General features: G+C 39.9%; 1 protein-coding gene across 1 annotated transcript in view; it reads left to right on the forward strand.

Moving 5' to 3' along the window:
* cntn3a.1 (contactin 3a, tandem duplicate 1) overlaps nucleotides 1-20,987 on the forward strand; it is a 67,920-nt gene that overhangs the window by 31,315 nt on the left and 15,618 nt on the right. Inside the window, exons 6-11 of the mRNA XM_044037368.1 lie at nucleotides 5,664-5,867; nucleotides 6,679-6,781; nucleotides 7,089-7,273; nucleotides 9,831-9,970; nucleotides 13,683-13,812; nucleotides 16,736-16,886. Of these exons, the coding sequence (XP_043893303.1) occupies nucleotides 5,664-5,867; nucleotides 6,679-6,781; nucleotides 7,089-7,273; nucleotides 9,831-9,970; nucleotides 13,683-13,812; nucleotides 16,736-16,886 (913 nt within the window). The remainder of the gene's footprint in view (nucleotides 1-5,663; nucleotides 5,868-6,678; nucleotides 6,782-7,088; nucleotides 7,274-9,830; nucleotides 9,971-13,682; nucleotides 13,813-16,735; nucleotides 16,887-20,987) is intronic.

Raw genomic sequence — 20,987 nt, forward strand, 5'->3', positions numbered from 1 at the left:
ACTTTATTTTCTATGTTATAATGAGAAATCTCGCCTTATGTTAACAAGAAAAGCTGGAACAATGAGCCATATGCTTACATTTGGCAGCCTTGTAGTGTCATTTTTTTAAGACACATTCCCCAGTGCAAGGTGTCCAAATGCCAACACACAATCTAACCACCTGAAAACAAAACAGCAGCACTGTAAGCACTGTTGTACTGTTGTAACAGTGTCTTGACAATGTCCAAAAATATTTGGAGAAACTCAGCGGACTGCAATTTAAATTCAATTTATTCATTATTCACAGGAAACGTCACCCGTTAAGCCCATTTGCAGAATTCGGTCTTTCTTTATGGCAACATAATGAATTGTCTGTTGTGAAAGCACAATGTTTGGAAGAGAAAGATCGGCATGTATTGCAAGAAATGTGGTGTAATATTGTTGCATCATCATTTCAGTCAGTTGGTTATAATGGAGGCACAAGTTTACAAAACAGAATATTCACTATATACATGGTGACTGTTAACTGCAAATGTGATTTATTGTGTAAGAACAATCCCTGTATTGTTTGCAGTCTGAAGCCAGAGCATTCACATTATATGTTTACCAAACTTCTCTTGACATCGGTGATGTGTGCTGTGTTCGTAGGGTAATTACATGTATACTGTATAGTGCAAGCTCAATGAGATGTTGCATTGACTGAATGGTCAAAAGTATTTCCTGTTTGTTTAATCATACAGAGGAATATTGTCAAAACGGTTTGACTGACACCTTAATCATACTCACATTTTCAAAACCTCACAGATTATTCAGCACACAGCTCCAGTGTAAATCTGTGCAGACCAGAAGCGTGCACTGACATTTGGAAGGGCAGGGGTGAAAATATAAAAGGACACCTACTGTGCACCGCTTTGGCAGGCGCCACTAGTACGCTTAAGGCAAGCATGTCCAAAGTGTGACCTGGGGCCAAAGACAGCCCGGCCCTGGGGACGTACCCTTTTTGATTGGAAGGGAAACATAGGAAACAAAGTTGCAAGGGCACTGCATCACTTTTGAACACCAGGAAGAGACGCTACTAATTTTTTTTTATGTTTTTACCAATCTAGAGGGCACTCTAGAGGGGCCTGTGACCAAAGTACATGTGTTCTTTAGCAAGCCTGAACAGCAAACGACCAAGTAATACATTTATTTAAGTAATTAAGACAACATAAATGAACAAACATTAGATGCACAAAACTGAGGGCATTTCCCTCCCAATGAATCAATAACCAGATATATTAAAATTATAATATTTGGCCCCATGGCAGTATGCATAAAGTGTTACTGCCTCCTTTTACTGTGAATCTGTTACCTGTACATTATCATTCATCATTAAATAAGTTAACCAGTACAATACCTCTGATAAAATATAACAATATGCACATTTTCTATAATAAACGAGGGCATAATATGTGTTTTTACAGTTTTTGCTAATACAGCAAGCACTGATGGACACGTACAAACTACAGTCTCTTCCACTTGTTCTCACAATAATGTTCAACACCGTGGTTGAAATAAAATGACATGCAGATTCTTTGCCTGATTAAATGGTCAATATTAGTCAAAATACAGTAGAATTTGCTACATTAGCAATTTTTATGAGCTTCTCAAAAGCACACACCTGTTTTTTTGTGCCCGTGCTTGGAGGCAATTGTGCTCAGGGAAATGATGAATAATTGCTAATTTTATTCAGATTCATTCAAATGAAATGTCGGTTTTACTTCTCTGCTTTCTTTTGATCAAACACACAAAAAAGCCAGAGCCTGCATTTTTCCCGTCGCACCAGTAATGTACTCGCTGCTTTTGTTTACACCGATGGCCTCTTTTTTTCCCTTCTTGTTTTTACGGATCATGTCTGTTCTCTGGAGACCTATAGCACAGTGTTTGGAATGATCCATTTTCTGACAATATTTTCAGCCGCTGCCATTGTAGATTATGTCTATTATGGAGATGTTGAGGGTGTTGAGCTGTACTTAAGCATAAATCATGGCCAATTTTCAGCATCTTTGCTGAAAGGCCAGACTGACCATATTTGTTATGGTGATGTTTTATCCATCAAGACCTTTATACATAGACAAACATACACGCTGCACTCGCATACTCACTTTTTTCCTCCTTTTGGACACATATATGTTTGATTATGCACTTTAAAAAGAGGAAAAGGAGAAAACAAGGTTTCAACCAGAATGATATTGATAATATTGTATCAATAAATAGCTGTGTTTGTCTTTGTTTTTTTAGAGTAAATATAAGATATAAGAGATAAGACTTTAAACATTTTAAAATCTAACCGTTTACTCACAGGTTTTGCAAATAAATGTTGAATATCATCATCGCATGTGTTGCCAACATTTGTGCAAATGAAAGACATTTACGGACATGTCAAACACAAATATGCTGGGGGGGGGGCGATATTTCGTGGCACTGTGGCTGTATTGTTGCACATTTGAAACAAAGAAAATCGGCCTGGCATTTAAATACACTCTCACAGTGTTGGGGAAAGTGAGAAATATGCTCCTATAAATGGTGACAGGACACAATTCATGCTCGGCACAATGCAGCCTTAGACATGGATCAGCCTCATCTCCCCTTTAAAGGATTTCAATATCCCATGCATGATTCAGGAAGCCATTATTTCATTTTAACGATGCCTCAGAACCCACAAGACAGCTGCGGGAACTAGTTTCGTGTGGCGGCGGATGCTCTAAAACTGAAACGCAGGTTCAGGTTGTTAGAGAATGACCAAAATAATGTCAATTATCCAAGAGAAGTTCCAGCTGCATTCTCTGAATGTGCTGTCCCGAAGTTGCATTAGATGTAGTTTTTTTTGCTTTGAGAGCGTCTGAATGACTTTGGTTTACCCAAGACCTAATGCATCCTGACCTCCTTTTACTAATGGAAATGGGCCTTTTAGATTTACTCAAGGCTGAAATCACTTGTTCTCCATATCCACTGCATCTACCCCAAAGCAGTGGCTGCTTGCTGGCTAGTAACAACACATATAGCTTGCAGGGATTTTATGCAATGTGCGTGACCCGAGCCATTGCATCGAGTGAACTTGTTGTGTGTTATGAATACAGAAAGGTGGCCCTGGTTCGTGTCTAGAGAGCAGACTTACGAGCCCAAACTTTGCGACAAGTGCATACACTTTTATTTTATATGATACACACTTGTACACAAACCCGCTGTGGATCCAGCATGTCCTTGGCCTGTCATGTTCCATTTCTCTTTCCTCCTCTCAGGTCATTAAGGAGGAATTGATGCTGCCTGTTCATTATACAAGGGCTAAATGGAACCACAATGAAAATCTGCCACTCACTGTCACTCATGATTGCATTATTCCATTACTGCCCATCCACAGAAGGCTCTCAAGTGAAATCATTAAGCACAGCCAATGGGGCTTTCCGCTTCCTATTTCCTGCTTCCTGTTTCTCACCATGAATCTTTTAGCAACAAATTGGTAACCTCTTATTTGCTGTCGTTCCAGTCTGGTGTGCTCTTCACCTTTGCACGGCATTGTTTGAAAAACAGACATTAAATATAAATAACGTTGTCAGGATGAGAGCCGCCATGTATTATTTAGAGGAGAGGAGGATATTACAGCTGTTCCTGTGTGGGTCAAATGGATCATGGTGAAACTGAAATGGACCACGTTTTATTATATGTGTCAAATTTGTCAACAGTTTAACTCCATGTTACTAGATGGCGGGGCTCTAAAATCTCATTAAAGAATGTAAATTTGTCCCATTTTTTTTTTAAAGGTAGAGGTTTTTGAAGCTGATTATAAGACTCAAAAATGTGACCAATCCCGTGGGTTTAATTGTCCAGTTTATAAGCCACAGTAAAAGTATCAATTCATTCCCTTTGATTTTATGTGAATTAGATGTGTTTGCTTTGGAAAGAGAAATGTTCAGATTTCCACCCTTTTCTCAACAGATATGAATTATGTATATATATATATTTTTATATTACACTATTCCTTTTATGTCACAGCAAATCTATCAATAACTACACGTTATTGGGCAAACAATAATGTTTGTTTACATCAAGTGCTAACACGTTCAGGCTTGTGGTGTGTTCTTGGGATGAGGTCAGTCTGTATTCATATGTTAAAGCCCACACATCCTTGTGTCAGATGTAGATGAAGAATACTGAGTTGAGTGTCCAACTCACTTCTCAATCATTCTCTGTACTGGAGTGTCGAGTCCTCTCGTAGACAAGTTTTTACCAATGGCCCAGATTGCTTTTGGGACAGGGATGCAATATGGTCCAGAGCAATCTATCCTTGTGTCAATATGTCAAAACATCATCATTCTTTTTTATAATGTTGCTGATTGGTAGTTCATAGCTGCTCTGACTGCACTCCATTTGGTTGATCACACTGGGAGTCTTAGACCGAAACTTGTTATCATGGATGATGAATAGTAGACTATATGTGGTACAATACTGAATAACATGTTCTGTAATACGCTGGTTTTATTATGCATTTTACAGTTTCTTAATGCAAAAGCCACAGCTTGAGTGTTGATGTAAGGCTCACTGCTGCTACATGACAGCCACAAAGGGAGATGCTCGTTATTGTTGTTGTTTATTTATGAACAACCCCTGTCTGTGTTTTTAAATAAGTTCCTATTGAGTCGTAAATTCTTAAGCAGGAGAATAAAAAATGAGATAAAATGTTGCTGAAATGAGACAGAGCTTAATTTAAAGATGCAGTGGTAAAACAGGGTTATTTTACTTTGACAGAGGTGACTCTGTTGGCAGGAAAAATAAGAAGAAATGATCATGGTCTGGACTGTAGCCAAAAGGTTTTAATGATCATTGTGAGTCTATACCTCATTTAAGATCCTGTGTCATAAACCATTGTGGTGTGATTGGTGTGATCTGTGATTCAGACCTTATATTGTATTTCCTGTCTCAGCAGTGTCTGAGGCAACATGAGCTTCTTCGCTGTCTTAGCCCTGGGCCGTAATTGGCCTGAGTGCCTGTCACCCCACTCCTCATTTTTGCATCTAACCTTTTAAGACAAGCGTCTCACTCCAGTGAAATGTAAATGCTCCCCTGAAAAGCGAGTCATTCCCTACGAGGGAATCTATCAGGGCACATAGTGTGTCAACATAGTGCATTTGCACAACTGTGAGTAGTTATTCAGTTGTGAATTGTGTTCTTAATTGTGAATAACACAACAGTTAAAGCACATTTATAAACAATTAGGGATGGTAATTGGTATCGGTCCAATACTGGTCGAAATCGCTGGATCATATAAACAGACAGATAAAAATGTAAAATATGACACCATCCAAAAATCATACTGTATATATATATATGTATGTATGTATGTACAGTATGTATATATATATTGCATGCTTCACTATGCACAGACTATAAATATCTAAATAAATATCAGCAAAAACATTTTAGCTGAGTCATGCTTGGGCTGTTTATTTGTTCTTTTTGGGAGAACAATATTTGTTACACAGCTGGAGAACTGTGTCTTTGAAAAGACTCAGCACAAATGTGTTGTTCATAAATTACTGTATCTGACTAATATCACTATCAGTGGATACTTGATCGAGTTTGTGGCGTTGGACACAAAAAAAAAAGTCTCTGTGTCTCACATACATGATGTCTCCTATCGTTCACAGAGCTTACCTTCACATGGATTTTCAACGAGTACCCGTCGTTTATCGTCCAGGACACGCGGCGATTTGTGTCCCAGAAGACTGGCAACCTCTACATCGCCAAAGTGGAACCCTCCGATGTGGGCAACTACACGTGTGTCGTCACCAACACAGTCACCAAAAGCAGCGTGCAGGGACCACCGACTCCTCTAGTGCTACGAGTTGATGGTATGAAAGTCATCATCTTAGGCTGATTGTAACAGAGAGTGAAATGTGATTTATTTGTGAGACTGACCTAGTTTCAAAGTGCTATGAGTTTAATTAGGTATAACCTGCCAAGATGAATATTTTGCCAGCGTGTTCATCTGCTGCCAGAAAAACAGAGGTGGGTAGAGTAGCCAAAAAATGTACTCAAGTAAAAGTACTCATGAAAGTAATTACTCAAGTAAGAGTAACAAAAGTATGCAGTGAACACAAATGGTACCAAATAGACAACATAATATAAAACAGCAATATTAAAATTAACATATGTTAAATAATAATATTTTAAATAAAACAATAAATAATGTCTTTAAAATAATACATTAATTATATAGGAAATTAAATATATCACCCTTTAAAAGTATAATAAATTAGGATTATCCAAATCAGATATAAGCAACATATAATTCTTTTTTTTTTTTTAAATTATATGTTGCTTATTCATGACCTTTTTTTCTTACTAAATTACATCTCTGGTTAGCGTCTCTTGTGTTGTGCTTGGACTAAAACAGGTCTTGTGCATTTACTGCTCACTTTGTCCAACACAGTGGAAGTGGAGTTTGGTTAAATAGGGAAATCAGATTATTATAAAGTATTTTGTTTTCTTTTTATTGACTTTGTTCTGGCTGAGTGGTCATCTTTTTTTTTCATGTTAAAACAAAGTAGACAAACAAAAGCTCGGTAAATGTCGGATGTGTACATTTTCATAAAAAAATACAAAAATGAGCAACATTTTATTAATTTCTTTCTTTGTGAATGTGCTTCTCTGTATCTTCAGGTGTGATGGGTGAATACGAGCCAAAGATCGAAGTTCAGTTCCCTGAAGTTGTCCCTGTTGCTAAAAGCTCAACTGTCAAACTGGAATGTTTTGCACTTGGAAAGTATGTCCCACTCTGTACGATTATACTCTTCACACATTTGCAGTTTGCATTCCAAGTTGCATGGTTATATGTAGAGACACATGAGAATTGAGCAGCGGATTTCATTTGTTATAATGATTCTTCTTGTTCTGTATATTCAAAGAAACGCTTTCTGTTTCACATTAATTAAGCCATGCCTTGGTTAGTCATAGTGTTATCACATGTGCCTTCAATTAAGCTAAATCCCTGGACAGTCACCAGGAGTGTTTTTTTTGTTTTTGTTTTTGCATGGCCTTCCTGTGACTGTGTTTTATTGTTATATCCCTAGCCCAGTGCCAACCATCAGCTGGAGAAGAGTGGATGGAGCCTCTTTTGGCAGGAAAGTGGACATCAATAAAGCCAGTGGAGTTTTAGAAATCCCTTACTTCCAGCAGGAGGATGCAGGGTTATATGAATGTGTGGCTGAAAACAGCAGAGGAAGAAACTCAGTTAAAGGAAAACTAGCTTTCTATGGTGAGTTGGAAAATTCACTTTCACTGATTTTTCTACTTGTATGTTTATGGGTTAACTCCAAATTCTCTGTCCTTTCAGATTCATAGCCTGTAAAGTTTCACTTCTACTTAGCCTGACTGAAAATCGAAGGCCAGCTTTAGTGTGACTCTAACAAAAGAAGGTTTTATTTGTTGTCATGCAATCTGTAGCTTTTATTAGAACTCATATATAACTGCATCATGTGGACAAATGTGTGCAGCGTGGTAGTAAATTACACTATTACCAGTAGTTCATTTCTGACAAGCTTTTTGTATTGTGCCAGCGGCCGACAGTGTCCCACAGATTTATACCACCTTCCAGAAAGAGGTGATTTTTCCGTCACCAACACTGGACTTATGGCCCATATTGTGAGAAAGCTTTAATGGCCCTTGATGAAGGATTTTTATGCTTTCTCTCTCCATTATTTTGCAGTTTAGGCACTGATGATATCTGCCCACAAGGCCCAGTAGGGACGTGCTTGACTGGAATCATCAAATCCAGATTTTTCTTTCCTGTGTGAAGGAGCATGTCTTTGATATGATAATAGAGTTTTTCCAGCACCTGTGGGTGCAGATGAAATGCTCACAGTAGCTGTAGGTAGGCTGGAGATTAAAGCTGTCTCACTGTAAAGAGAAGCACCTTTTCATAGTGCAAGAAACGAGACTGGTTCTTGATGAGCTACAGGTCTAATGTTTGGGAAATGGTATGATCATGTTAGGGTCATTTTGTGATTAAGATCAAGCTGTTTCAAGAACTTGTATCATACCGCGCTGCTTGGCTTATATACCTTTTCTCTACTGTAGCTGTGTGGAAGTCATGTCTGCCCTCGTAAGATTTAAGTCTTGTCTTATCACAAAGCCCCACAGACTGGCCTGTCGCCAGGTGATAAAAATCTGTAATCTCGTTTTAAACTCCCATAGACAAGCGGTTGTGGGACATCCATCAACTCTGTAGCAGAATAGCAGAATCAATATAGGGATGTGGTGTTTGCGACACCCAACCGATGTGGCGGGAGGAACAATAAGGGTTGACTTCTCTTTCGATTTTCCACTTAATTGTCCTTCTGTAGTTCTGGGGGATTATCAAATAACATCATGGTTAAGCAGCTGACTGTATCTGAATAAGGCTCACACACACAATTACTTTGACTTTTCCTAGAAATGGCGTGCATCATGACCTTGTTTCCATGATGTTATCATCGCTAACAGTGTGTCATGTGATTTTATTTTTTTATTATATTTAATTTATGTTTGCTGTTGATAGCCGATGCTATCATGATGACATTTATTTTACTAGAATTCAACATGGAATTTACTAATGTTATATATAGTATATTTGGTTGTGTAGTTGACTTACAAAATGTTTCCAGCACTCTTTCCATCCATACAAATACGTATTCTCTTCAAGGTAATGGTAATGAAGTAAGGAAATATGAGCTACTACCAGGTACACTGGAATTCTGATCATGCTTACAAAACTCTATCCAAAGATATCATCAGTACAGAACATAACACATAAGTCATCTTTTCTTTTTACCATCTTTACATTGCCTGACATTTTTGTGTCATGTAATGGGTACACAGTTTTGAAACACCGACTGTTCTGGATACGATGAGCCAACCTTTACCCCCAAACCAACAATTCTGCGGTCCACCGAGCACACTGTGACTGATTTAAACAGGTTCACTCATAATACTTGCAACTACAATATGACCCAGTGAGAGGAGAGACTGTAATTTGTATGGAAAACATTTGCCTCACTAAAAAGTCCATGACACAGATTTTACCGCAGACACATTTCCAGCTGTGACTGTATTGTCATCGGCATGGAGAGAAATAAGATAAAAGGCTCTTTCAATCAAGGCGAAAATGGGGTAGTATTATTAAAACTATTACGATATCAAAGTGGCGCACCTTGGCCAGCAGATAGACTAACTACCTTGTTCCCCCTGACCCTGGCAGGGCATCCTGTATTTATGTGGGTGCTTCACTAGGGCCATAAATCGTATCACACTGTCGCCAGAGATAAGGTGCTAGTCATTTATATGACAACAGGAGCACTATCATAAATACAGAGGAATTTTCCATGGATTGCTGGTGTTGCAAAAGACAAAAAGCAAACGTAACCTCTGTTATTAACTGCACTGCTGAAAAGAATTACAACCTATTCATTGTAAGATTGTATACAGTACACAGTATTATGGTCACTGAATCTGATCCCTGTAAAATATCTGCATCAATATACTTAATCAATGCAGTAGCAAATCTAATAACTAGGCCTTTAACCTTTAATCTCTTAGTAAACAGCTTTGTTTTTGATCCCTTCCCTTCATTTCAGGCTCGTTCAGGCAGTTACATAGCAAGTTTAACTTTGGGTTAATTGGAAGTGGATTTATGATTTTTGCCCTCGTATGCTTCTTGAATGAACTAATTGCCTGTCTAGTCGCTTCATTGATTTATTGTTAAAGTGCTGCATACTGGTATTACTCAAGCGTTTGTGTTGCATTAAATTTTCAATACGTTGTTTGTGACCTCTCAGCTGCGCCTCACTTTACTGACAAGCCTCAGGATGTTCAGAAGACCATTGATGACACTCTGGTGTGGGAATGCAAAGCCAGTGCCAAGCCCAAACCTTCGTACCGCTGGCTGAAGAACGGAGAGCCTCTGGACCCCATGGAGGTAAAAGGATTATTCTAATTAAATCAGACTGTCCAGCTTTTATTCAACACCTAATCTTACAAAGATGTGTAGGCAGACAGACAGACAGACAGACAGACAGGATATGACATGCAGAAAGGACTGGATTCACATGGTTTCAACCCCAAACTAGGCAAGAGCATGTCACTCCAAAAAGGCTGCATTTGCTTGGGACTAAATTTGGCATCAAAAGTGCGTGTGTGCACGTGTGTGTGATTGTGCGTAAATATGTGTGTGTTGGCGGGTGAGCGTTTGTATAAGTGTTTTGCAAGAAAGCCAAAGTGAGTCCATTTTCTGCCTGTCATCAACTTGGGACTCAATAATTTAGAACTCAATCTCTCGTATCTGCTACTCTCAATTTTGTCATCAACTCTCTTTTCTCTGGGGGAGGTTGAAAAAAAGCCTCGTCGTCCGAACTACATTGCTCATTTAGGCAAGTTGCCATATTTTGTGTTATTGTGCGTATGGAGTGAGGGCTCTATCTGTCTAACTCCAGTGAAACACATCTAGTGAGAGTGTCCGTTGTTTGGGCTGGGTAATGAGCCCATGAGTGGTCTGTTGTTGTTTGTAGGAAATTACTTTGAAGGGGACGGGTTGGTTTAGTTTTCTGTGACTTGGCGCTCTAATTTAAAGTGGTAGTTAAGTTTGTTTAGAAGTGTACTGTGTGTGTGTGTGTGTGTGTGTGTGTGTGTGCGTGCGCCCCCTGTGCCAGGACCCGTCTTGGAACACAGAGGCTCGATTTTGCTGAAAACATTGCTGCCATTAGGGAAACAATGACAAACGGTAGCTGCTATGACACAGATAGAAGAAGTTGCCTGACAGTTCTGTTTTTGGAGCAAACAGAAATTCAATCGGTATTTGAAACATGTGACAAGATGGTAAATATCCAATGATGGTTCTCCACACTTGACGAACAGTAAGTTGCCATGGTAGCGGATGTCAAGGATCATCACCAGGTCTCAGATACGTCCTGCAGATGCCAGGCACATGTCTTCAGTTGTTTACCTTTGCCTCACAAGGTATTTCCAACCTTTTATCACATTGCACTGCCAGTCAAGGCTCATAAGTCAGGCCAGTCTGATCGTATTGTTTTGTAAAAAAAGTTTGACAAAGGTTATACCACTGTTGAGACATATCAGACAGTCTTGTCTGCCTTGGTAGTTGTTTGTTCAGAATTTGGCCTTGTGATAATATCACAGACATACCATTACATTCTGTCAGAGGTGTGGAGTTGAGATGAAAATGAAAAAGCAGGGATGAAGATGGGCGTGGCCTTGTGGTGACGCATGTATCGGAGTGGTGACTACCGAGTGCTCTTGTCGTAATGCATTCGTGAATACTTTGTGTGTTGTCAAAACGTTGTCAGACCAGAGTGATTTCGTCACAAGTCGCTCGCTAATGTGTAAATAACATTGAAAGAAAATCCTCTGGCAGGTGTCCGAGGTAACTTATTCTCTGTACATGTGGCTGTATTAATGAGGTGGGGGTGTTACCATTTTCAAAATGCCACCGTCAACTGCGGCAACAGTAAATCAATTTCCAAACCCAAAGGTCAGCAGTGTAGAGAGAAAGAGAGGGAGAGAGAGGGAGAATGAGGGGGAGACGATAGGGCCCATTTGTTATTCCTCATTAGAATGGATCAGTCCCCATCTCCCACTCTCTCTCTCTTTATCTCAGCATCTGTGGTGCACCCTTTCTCTTTCTTATGCTCTCTTTTAAGGCTGGTCTCCCTCCCACTTTGTTCTGTCACTCCCTCCCTCGCTCTCTCTCTCTCTCTCTATCTCTCTCTCTCTCTCTATCTCTCTCTCTTTCTACCTCATATTGGGCCACCTCCAAGGGAATTAAATGGCACAGAGGAGGGCTGTCACTTCAAAATGTCACCCCAGTGAAACAAGGACCTACTCTTGCTTGTATTTTTCCAATCCTCTGCCAGCGCTCCCTTTAATAAAATATGTAAGTGTGTTTTTGAGGTCTGTCTGCCTTTGTCCTCTAAAACTAGGGGCCTGACTTCTGAGGAGTTACTCTGTCCATGATTTGCCTTTTCAAAACCTCAACAGTGCTGGTATCAGAGAAGAGTCAAGCATAATTAATGATGGCCATAAAGCAGACGAATGCAGCCATTTGTCTCTGGTGCTAAAGAGATTGTGATAGAGCCGCTGCCGAGTCTCTGAGGGTTTTTTAACAGGGCACTGGGTACAGAGTAGTGTGGCACCAACCCCTGCACTTACACAGATCTCTTTCATCTGTCATCCCCCTGGGCCCTTGCACTATGTAACCTAAAAGGACCATCTATTATCTATTCAGAGTTGCCATGGCTCACCCTCTCCTATCTATCGCTCTTTCTGACTTCTCCTCCCTCTCTTTCTGTTCTCCCTCTGTATCACTGTCTCATTCTTTTCCCCCTTGAAAAATCGTGAACTACTGCATCCATCCTTACCTTGCTTGAGCACCAGGTCAGCTTTGTGTCTGTGCTTCAGAAAGAGCCCTATTTGAAGACCTGCAGTAGTATCACTAGCCGGTGTTCAGGGACAGTCCTTGTCTTTTTCAAGTGGCAGTGCTGTAATGATTCCAGACGACAGACAGACTGGCGGCAGGACCCTCTGGACTACTTTGTCAGTGACATTAAAAGGTCCAGCTTCACTCAGTTGGAAAGATCAAGGCAATTGAGCACTGTCACACTTAAATTGACACAACTATAAAAAGGGGGCAGAAAGCAGGGCCAGGACTAGTAAAGGTTAGAAGGAGCAGTGGGAGGCGGGCGAAAGATAAGAACTATACCTGAAGTTGTTAGCACTGGCTGTCGTCTTTGTAGGTGTTTTAAATGTCATTTCTTTCTAAACAAAATACCATCGCTTACTGAGCATATTTGTCTGACATCCAACACTCTATGATACTTTGTCGAGGACAAAAATACCCCGCGAGTTGTGGGTTATTCTTAAATATTTCCTCAGTGGTCTGGTCTCAGCCACCGTTTGATGATGTCTCAGTGCTATGTTAAGCAGCGAGGGGTTACATCTACTCGCCGTGGGCCTATTAAGACCACAGACAATTAGCAGTGTTTCAATTATCAGCCCCCCCAAGGAGAGAGAAAGTGTGGCTAAAGCATGAATTGGATCAGGCCGTTCTTCAGAATGAACACATTTGGCAATGTGATACTTAAAATGTCAATAAATAGCCCTAATTACCCTCCTCGATGTAGATTTAGTAAAAGGTCAGTCTCAAAACAAAATATATAACACATCACTGAGAGTGTTGACCACAGAGTCAGCAAATAAGTATGTTATTATGTTTAGTACAGCTGGTACAGGTACAGCTTAGGTTAAATCCTACTCCAAATCCTACTTGCAACTTAGTAAAACTATGAACAATTTCATTATGAATATGCTGTTTACACAGAGCCAATGCTGTTCCTTGTGCATATCACCACTGTAAACATTGTATACAGTATGTACAGTATATAAAAAAAAAGTTTTTGTGAGGGCAGAGACAAAAGGATGCCGAATATTTGAAATGATGTGTAATTTGAAAATAATAATAATTTATCACAATATGAGCAAGTGTTCAGCACCAAGTGAACATGCAATAGTACCACTAGCTATTCGCGGAGAGAACAACATGGTTGTCAGGTTAGCAGACCAGCTTCCGCTGCAAGTCATGTAGTACATTTGTATTTGTGCATGTGTGTCTCTTGCAGGACAGAGTTCTGGTGAATAATGGAGTGCTGACAATCAGTAGCTTGAATCTGGCCGACATCGGCATGTACCAATGTGTGGCAGAGAACAAGCACGGCCGGATTTTCACCAACGTTGAGCTACGAGTCATAGGTAAGACTGAACATGCAAAACACTTGGTTGCTTTCTCTAAATACACACTGAGTACACTGAGGACGTTTTCAGATGGTTCATAAGAGACATTTATACTTAGAGACACAGACAAGTCAGCTTAGTGAGAGCAATATTATTATTATTATTATTGTTATTTTTGACAGATAATTCGTCAAAATGTAATACCAATCAAACATGTCATTAGTTATTACATATTTAAATCTTTTTGAAGGGAAGTGTTTTGTAGCTCATGCTTGTAAGAGCTCCTCTAACAGATTTTGTCGGCAATCACCACGCTGCGCCTGTTTGCTGGACCTTACCTGATAAAACCCCAGTCTTAGTGGCACTGTCGTTAATATTGGATGAGAGGGGATTTGGCACAGATCAACTTTATGCTCCTCAACTTTGTTTGTGCACAAACAAGTTTTTCATCCAATTCATTTTGTTGCCAGTCTTGTCAGCAATGTCCTTTTTGCATATATTGCTATTGGCATCCAGCTTGATGAAAAGAACCTACACTCTTGATCCCTTAGACAGTTTTACACCCACTCTGTGACACAAACTGTAGCCAGACCTCATATTATACGAGACACTCAATGATGGGCTGGCCTTTCTGACATGTTTGGCACAGCATGGTGCAAGCTTATTGGCTCAGGTAATTATAGGTCCAAATTATTTTTCAATATATTTTGACATGTGATTGTACTGAAGTTTGGTGATCAGCCCTTTTGGACCGTCATCTTTGTTCAAGTGTCGCCGCTTGCTGACAATATTACTTCATGACCACAGCTTAGTCATAATTTTAGTTTCAAATTTAGTGGGCTCCTCAATTATCATATCATATGAACAGGTGATTGGCAACATTAATGTGCAGAAATCATCTCAAAGTCTCAAAGGAAAGTCTTGTGAAATCCATGCCATAATGAACTGAGGCTGTTTGAAAAGCAAAGGAAGGCTCTGCCCAGCGGCGTCACTGCATAGTCAGTGTAGTTTAATGCCAGCTGGCTGTATCAACAGTGATGAAAGTGTCCATTTAATCACTGCCTTGAAACTATCATTAAGTTTCACTTTTTCATTGTCACGTACACTATTCATCAATTAATGAATAACATCAGTGGTGATGTGCTCACATTTTCGTTGCCACATTCATTTTTTCGAAAGAATGTTTCCGACTGTTGAGTAAAAGCCTCTCTGAGGTTCATTCTTGTTTCATGTTCTATCACTCTCTGTTGGGGGTCTTTTTTCTCTTTCTCTTCTTTTTCTGGCCAAGTTTCTACAGGTGCTTCAAATGTTCATGTTCAAAGCTTTAGGGAAACAATTCAGATGCACCCTACCTGGACTGGAGGAAGTATTTCCTTTGTACTGGGAAGAGAGAATCTTTTTCTTTTTGTGAAATTTCAAGCCTGATAGCAAAGCAAATCAAATTTAACTTGATAATGATAATATGTTAAAGGTAGGGCCCCCTTTCTTCAGACTTCCCTCCGAAGCTACGCCTCCAGAGCACAGGAACGCGCAACAAACACAAATTCGTGAGCACTGCGCAGCATCGGTAAATTTCGGTAATATTCGGTGACGCTAACTTTTTTGGATACTTGTTCAACTGACAGCGTGATGATGAAAACAAGAAATTATCTAGACATAAAATAAACAGAGCCACCATAGCATCACCTTGCAGCCCTTTCTGGGCTTTCAGTTGTCACCACCATTTAAACACAGCACCGATGTTCACTCTGGTCTTATATCGCTCTGAATCGGCCTTTTTGCAGTAGCTTTCCCAAATCTGTCTTTCATTTGCAACCAACACCAACCAGCACCTTTTCTGTCATAACGTTGCTGCAACGGTCTCGTTGGATTTAGCAAGCTAGCATAAGCTCTGGCGCTGTCTTCTGCGCATGCGCAGTAAGTGCATGAAGATGTACGTACATGGGGGGGGCTGATGGCAGTTTGATCACGATCCACTTATTATTTCGGACTGTTCAATGTGATTGGCTGGTGTTTTTCTCCCGGTTTGCTTCTGCTAAAGTTTGCATGTTAACCAGTCAGTTCCAGTCCTGCCAGCCTATCTCATCATTTCCTAATTGTGAGTCAATATAGCGTACAGTCTGTCCTGAACAAGTAATGCTACTTAGTCTTGTAAATGCAGTGACGGCTGAAGGTCTTGGCCAGTGACCAGCACCCTGTGCTTCTGGCATGGAACCTCTTTGCATTACAAATACCACCTTAATATCTGCCCTGCTGTTCAGTGAATTGCTGGCAGTTCACACTTAATGTCAAGAAATAATAGGGAGGTACTATGTGTGTATAAATACCTGTGTTATTATGGTGTGTATCGGTACATACGCACGCGCACCAGCACGTGTTGGCAGGTGTTCAGCCATGTCACTGGCGCCAGGCTGTGTGTTCACTTTGAAGAGCTTTCCGCTGAGTCGGTGCGCATACAAAACAGCTCCAGACGACGGCGCCTTAGTAATTAAGGCCTAAAGGAGCAGCAACAAAGCCTCCCTCTCGTTTTACATTACCTCGTTTTTGCTTCAGAGCCCAAGGGCTTATTTGTTAATGCATAATGTCCTTCTAAGGAAAATTCATGGAACTGGAAAACACACTTTTTCTCAAGTAAAATATCACCTCAGAAAGGATGTGCCATGTCTGTTCTGCTTTATCTGTGTGTCCATTTGAGCCCACCTCTGTGTGTAAACACATACTGTACATGTGAGAGGAAAGCAGGATGTTAGAGCTGACCCACCTAATGGTTGGAGTGACCTGCGAGTTTTTAGGATGCTCATCCAATGTCATTCTGCATTAACCCCCTTGCTCTCCCCCTGTCTCCCTTTCCTTTTCACAGTAAAGCAAACCTTTTGTTCTTTTTTTTTTTCTTGTCTGTTGCACATTACTTACACTCTTCTCTTTCCACTCTTCCTCTCAGCCATTGCTCCCGACTTCTCCCAGAACTCTTTGAAGGCCCAAACTCTGGCCCGACAAGGTGGCGATATCCTAATCGAATGCAAGCCCAGGATGTCTCCTCGGGGTGTGATTTCTTGGAGGAAAGGGAAGGAAGCGCTAAGAGAAAGCCACAGGTAACACCGTGTTGAACATTAAGTACAGTTTGTGTTCGTTGTGTCGGCCATCTACTGCACCTGCAGGACAGCGGTTCATTGGCTGTTATTTTAAATGTCCCTACTTGATATTCATGGTGACATATTGCAAAGAGAAGAACCATAGTGTGAAACTGCATAACAAGTTCTGCATTCCACCACGCTTCCCTTTCTATGCGCAAGTCTTCACTGAACGACATTGTGCTTTGCTGCTTTGACTGTGCTCAGAGCTCGTCTCTGTTTACTTAAGGTAATTGGTTGTTCCTAGACTGTAGCACTTGGATCGATGCACTGATCCATCAGCTCATTAGCAGCATGGAAGGCCTGGAGGGTCATTAGAGCGCAAGGCAGAGGATGATGCAGACTACCCCTGAGACACAGAAGAAGCAGATGAAATCCCCAAAAGGACGGCTGCTGAACAGCATTTATTCTTTCCGGATAGTTGTGTTGACACCAGGGGAACTAGCTGGACACCTTGTTTTATTAGAAATCAGGTTAGCTATATGCAATACTTATATGCAATACCGCTGTGTGCTGGAGAGGAGAAGAAAAACAAAATCAAATGGTAATGGGACAAGAAAAAAGCACTTCTAATGCAAGTAAAGGTAGCAGACGTATGTGCAGTTATTGTAGTCATTCTCATTTTATCTGGGTTGCATATAGAAATGTGCCTCCACAAGAAAAACATACATTTTTATTAGAGCTGAAACAATTAATCGATTATTAATTAATAATTGATTATTTTGATAGTCGATTAATGATTGAAACACGATTTCTGATTGTTTAATAATAGTTAATTATTTTGGTTTGTGGACAAATCATCATTTCCAGGTTTGATGAACACCGATCAACATTTTTTAAGGTTTTCTGATATTTTATGGACCAAACCATTAATCGATTAATCGAGAACATAATTGACAGATTACTCGATTATGAAAATGATCGTTTGTTGCAGCTCTAATTGTTATGAAATCTCACCATTTTGGGATATTTGTATCATTACAGTCTCACAAACTTGTCTAACAAGATGCGAGAATTGCTAATTTAAAGGTTTTTTGGGTTTTTTTTTTTTAAACAACATTTTCAGGAGTTTGATCTACACAAATTACTTTCAGAGGCATTTCCACTGTTTGATCTCAATGGATGTTTATTTTCTCCGGTAATATGCAAGCAGGAGGACAAGCACACTTGCCGGCACATGCAGTGACATGTGTTGTACTCCCACAGTGCCTCCGTCAGACAGTATGCTGGATTAAATAAAATGCAATCAGATTTCTCAATGCAGATCATAATACCCAGGCTGAGACGACCTGGGTGCAGGAGATAGATGTTTTATTTGACGGAAGCCGCAGAATCCGCACCAAGATTATGTGTTGCAATGGTTTTGCTAAATGTTGGTCCCAGCTTGCAGATTTATCATCCTCTTAAGTATTGAAAGGAAAATGCATCCGTACTGCAATGTGCAATATCAGTCCTGCCCATAAAGGCAAGATATCACGTTTGAGATTTAAGGTAACAGCTTTGCCCTGAAGTGGGTGAGCTGCATACAAAATGTTAGGCTTCGACCGTATTGCAACATCACTTGCAAACCCATTTCCCTGGCCCCGCCTTGTTAGCATTTTGCTTCCCTACATATTGAAATGGGGCTGCTACCAATGCTATTGCAGCACTGGCACAACACTAATCCATACCACTAGCTCAACTAAAATGCCCATAATTCCTTCTAATCTTCCAGGGATATTGTTTTCAAGGATCTGGAGCAGGGGAGACTAAGAACAATGAGATCTGATTAGTTAATGAAATCATTGGTGATATCTACTTCAGCTCATATCGCAGGCATGTATAACAAGATAGCTTCATAAGAGGGTTAGAAAGGGAGCTATGAGGTTAACGATAAAGGGCTTACCCTAATTTGATTTCACCGCTGACCACTGCCAGCAAATGTAAAAACAGATATAGGAAACAGCTCCCATCAGTATTACCTTTAGATTGAACCACTGTGTTTAATATTGTTATGATAAAAGATGTTTGCTTTATCAAGTTATGCACATCCATGTAGTGTAACTCTGCTGCTAAAGCAGCAAGCTCTTCCCAGAAAGCACAATGTGCATTGCAAGTGAATTAATCACGCAGTGCATGAGAAGACTGCATGTTCCCCAATAATATACTGAGTTAATTACACAATCCTTCTTAAGTGGTTAAATTATGTTTTTCATTTACAGACTCTTCGTTTTTCTCACACCATAGGGAGACACAGCGGGCCTTTAGATAACAGAGGATATAGCTCATTCAATAAGGTTGAGGTGAAGTGCCGCTTTACGATATCGCTCTGCTCAAGATTTTATGTATCCCACAAATTTCCTCAATAGCTTAATTGCTCCTAGGCAGCACTTGAAAGAAAAGACAACAAAGTGAATGCATCTCGGACAGAAAATGCTCCTTACATCTTTATCCTGAACTACTCCTTTGACACTTTGGTAAGGAGAAAGCCTGACATAGGCTACTGCATAGTTTAATGGCAACTCTTATTCCTTTGACAGCTCATATCCATAACTCTTTGTTATTGTCCATTTCAAAGGAAGCCCTCAGTTCAGTTAGGAGAACGTGGTTCCACAGGGAAATGGACCCTGTGAAAATCGCTAATGTATTTTCATTTTTCCTGGTTTAGAGGCGATACAGGCCGTATTTGAACACACTGGGAGGTCCGGGCTGCCTGCAAGGGATCTTTTAGATAGGAGTGCTCAAGTTCTTCTTTGAAACGTGAACCCATTCCTTAACGTTATGCCATCATGTGCAGTAAAGGCGATGCGATGGGAGCTTCCAGTGACGATTTGCAACGGCGCAGCATTTATCAAGGAGCTAATTCATTTTCAACGTGGTCAGGATATTGTTCTATAAAGCCTTTGTTGGAAGACGGCCTCAAAAATGTGTGGAATATCATTTGATCAAATTGGCATGACCTTTTTGACTGAAGAAATTAACTGCAGATAGATAGTCCACTGTTTTTTTCCCCACATTCTCTGTTCTGTGCTCATCAAATGATGTCAAGTCACAAATCCCGGCACGTAAGACACAGCACTACAATTAAAGTGTAACAACTGTTTCATATCAGGATCTTAATAGTTTATAACACATTTAACAACAGCAGGACAAAATGATTATTAGCTTAACAAGCCGTGACTGTCCTGTTTGCTATAGGGATTCTATTTTTTTATCAGTGGGATATTTTATTGATCCCTATTGGGATGTTTTTACTCAAGTGTGCCTTCTCTGGGGAGCTCAGTGCTGAAGTGTTGCCATACGACACTTCAGCAATACATATTCTTGACTTCAGCATGATGATGGAAAGGATGTTGGAGAAGAAAATCAGTTTATGATACACAATTTATGAGTAGAAAAGGGGGGAAATATATAAGATATAACAATAATATAATATTTAAGATACCTGAGTATTGTGGGGGCCAATAAGAAAACTCAATATTTATTCACTTAAGTCAATCAATGGCCAAAGTTTTCTTTTTAGCTGCCCCCACAAAACTCTCCCACAAACAACAGTAAATTAGAATAATGCACAACTATTCTAATTTCTAAAGTAATGTAAATGATCACAAAGTTTTCATTATATAAAGGACTACAGAGATGAAATGGATTGAACATGAAAAGCATTTTAGTCGGCTGTCGTTCCTTTATAAAAAAGAGAGGCACATTCATCAAACATGAATAGCGAGTATTTAAAAAGAACTAGTTTGTTATACCAAGTAAGAATTAGTGATACCTGATAATAGTTTAATTTTTTTTTATACATGTGGCCAGTTTTTCATTAAAGCAAAGGAATGCTTTTTTTGCATCATGGTAAATAGAATTAATCAAACCATGAATGTTTTTTATTGTGTGCCTCAGTCACCTGTGGCCTTGTTTTTCATTTCAGTTTTTATAAAGTATTTGGTTTGTCCCAGGTGTGTGGGTATTACCAGACACGGTTCCCATCTCGATGTTTTTCTGCTTTTATTAGTTATCCTTGACTCGGCTCAAAATGAGACAAAATGGTGCCATTATGCAGGTTTCTTTGTGTGCGTTTTCTGT

Source organism: Solea senegalensis, linkage group LG11 (genome assembly GCF_019176455.1).
Source record: "Solea senegalensis isolate Sse05_10M linkage group LG11, IFAPA_SoseM_1, whole genome shotgun sequence".
Lineage (NCBI taxonomy): Eukaryota > Metazoa > Chordata > Actinopteri > Pleuronectiformes > Soleidae > Solea > Solea senegalensis.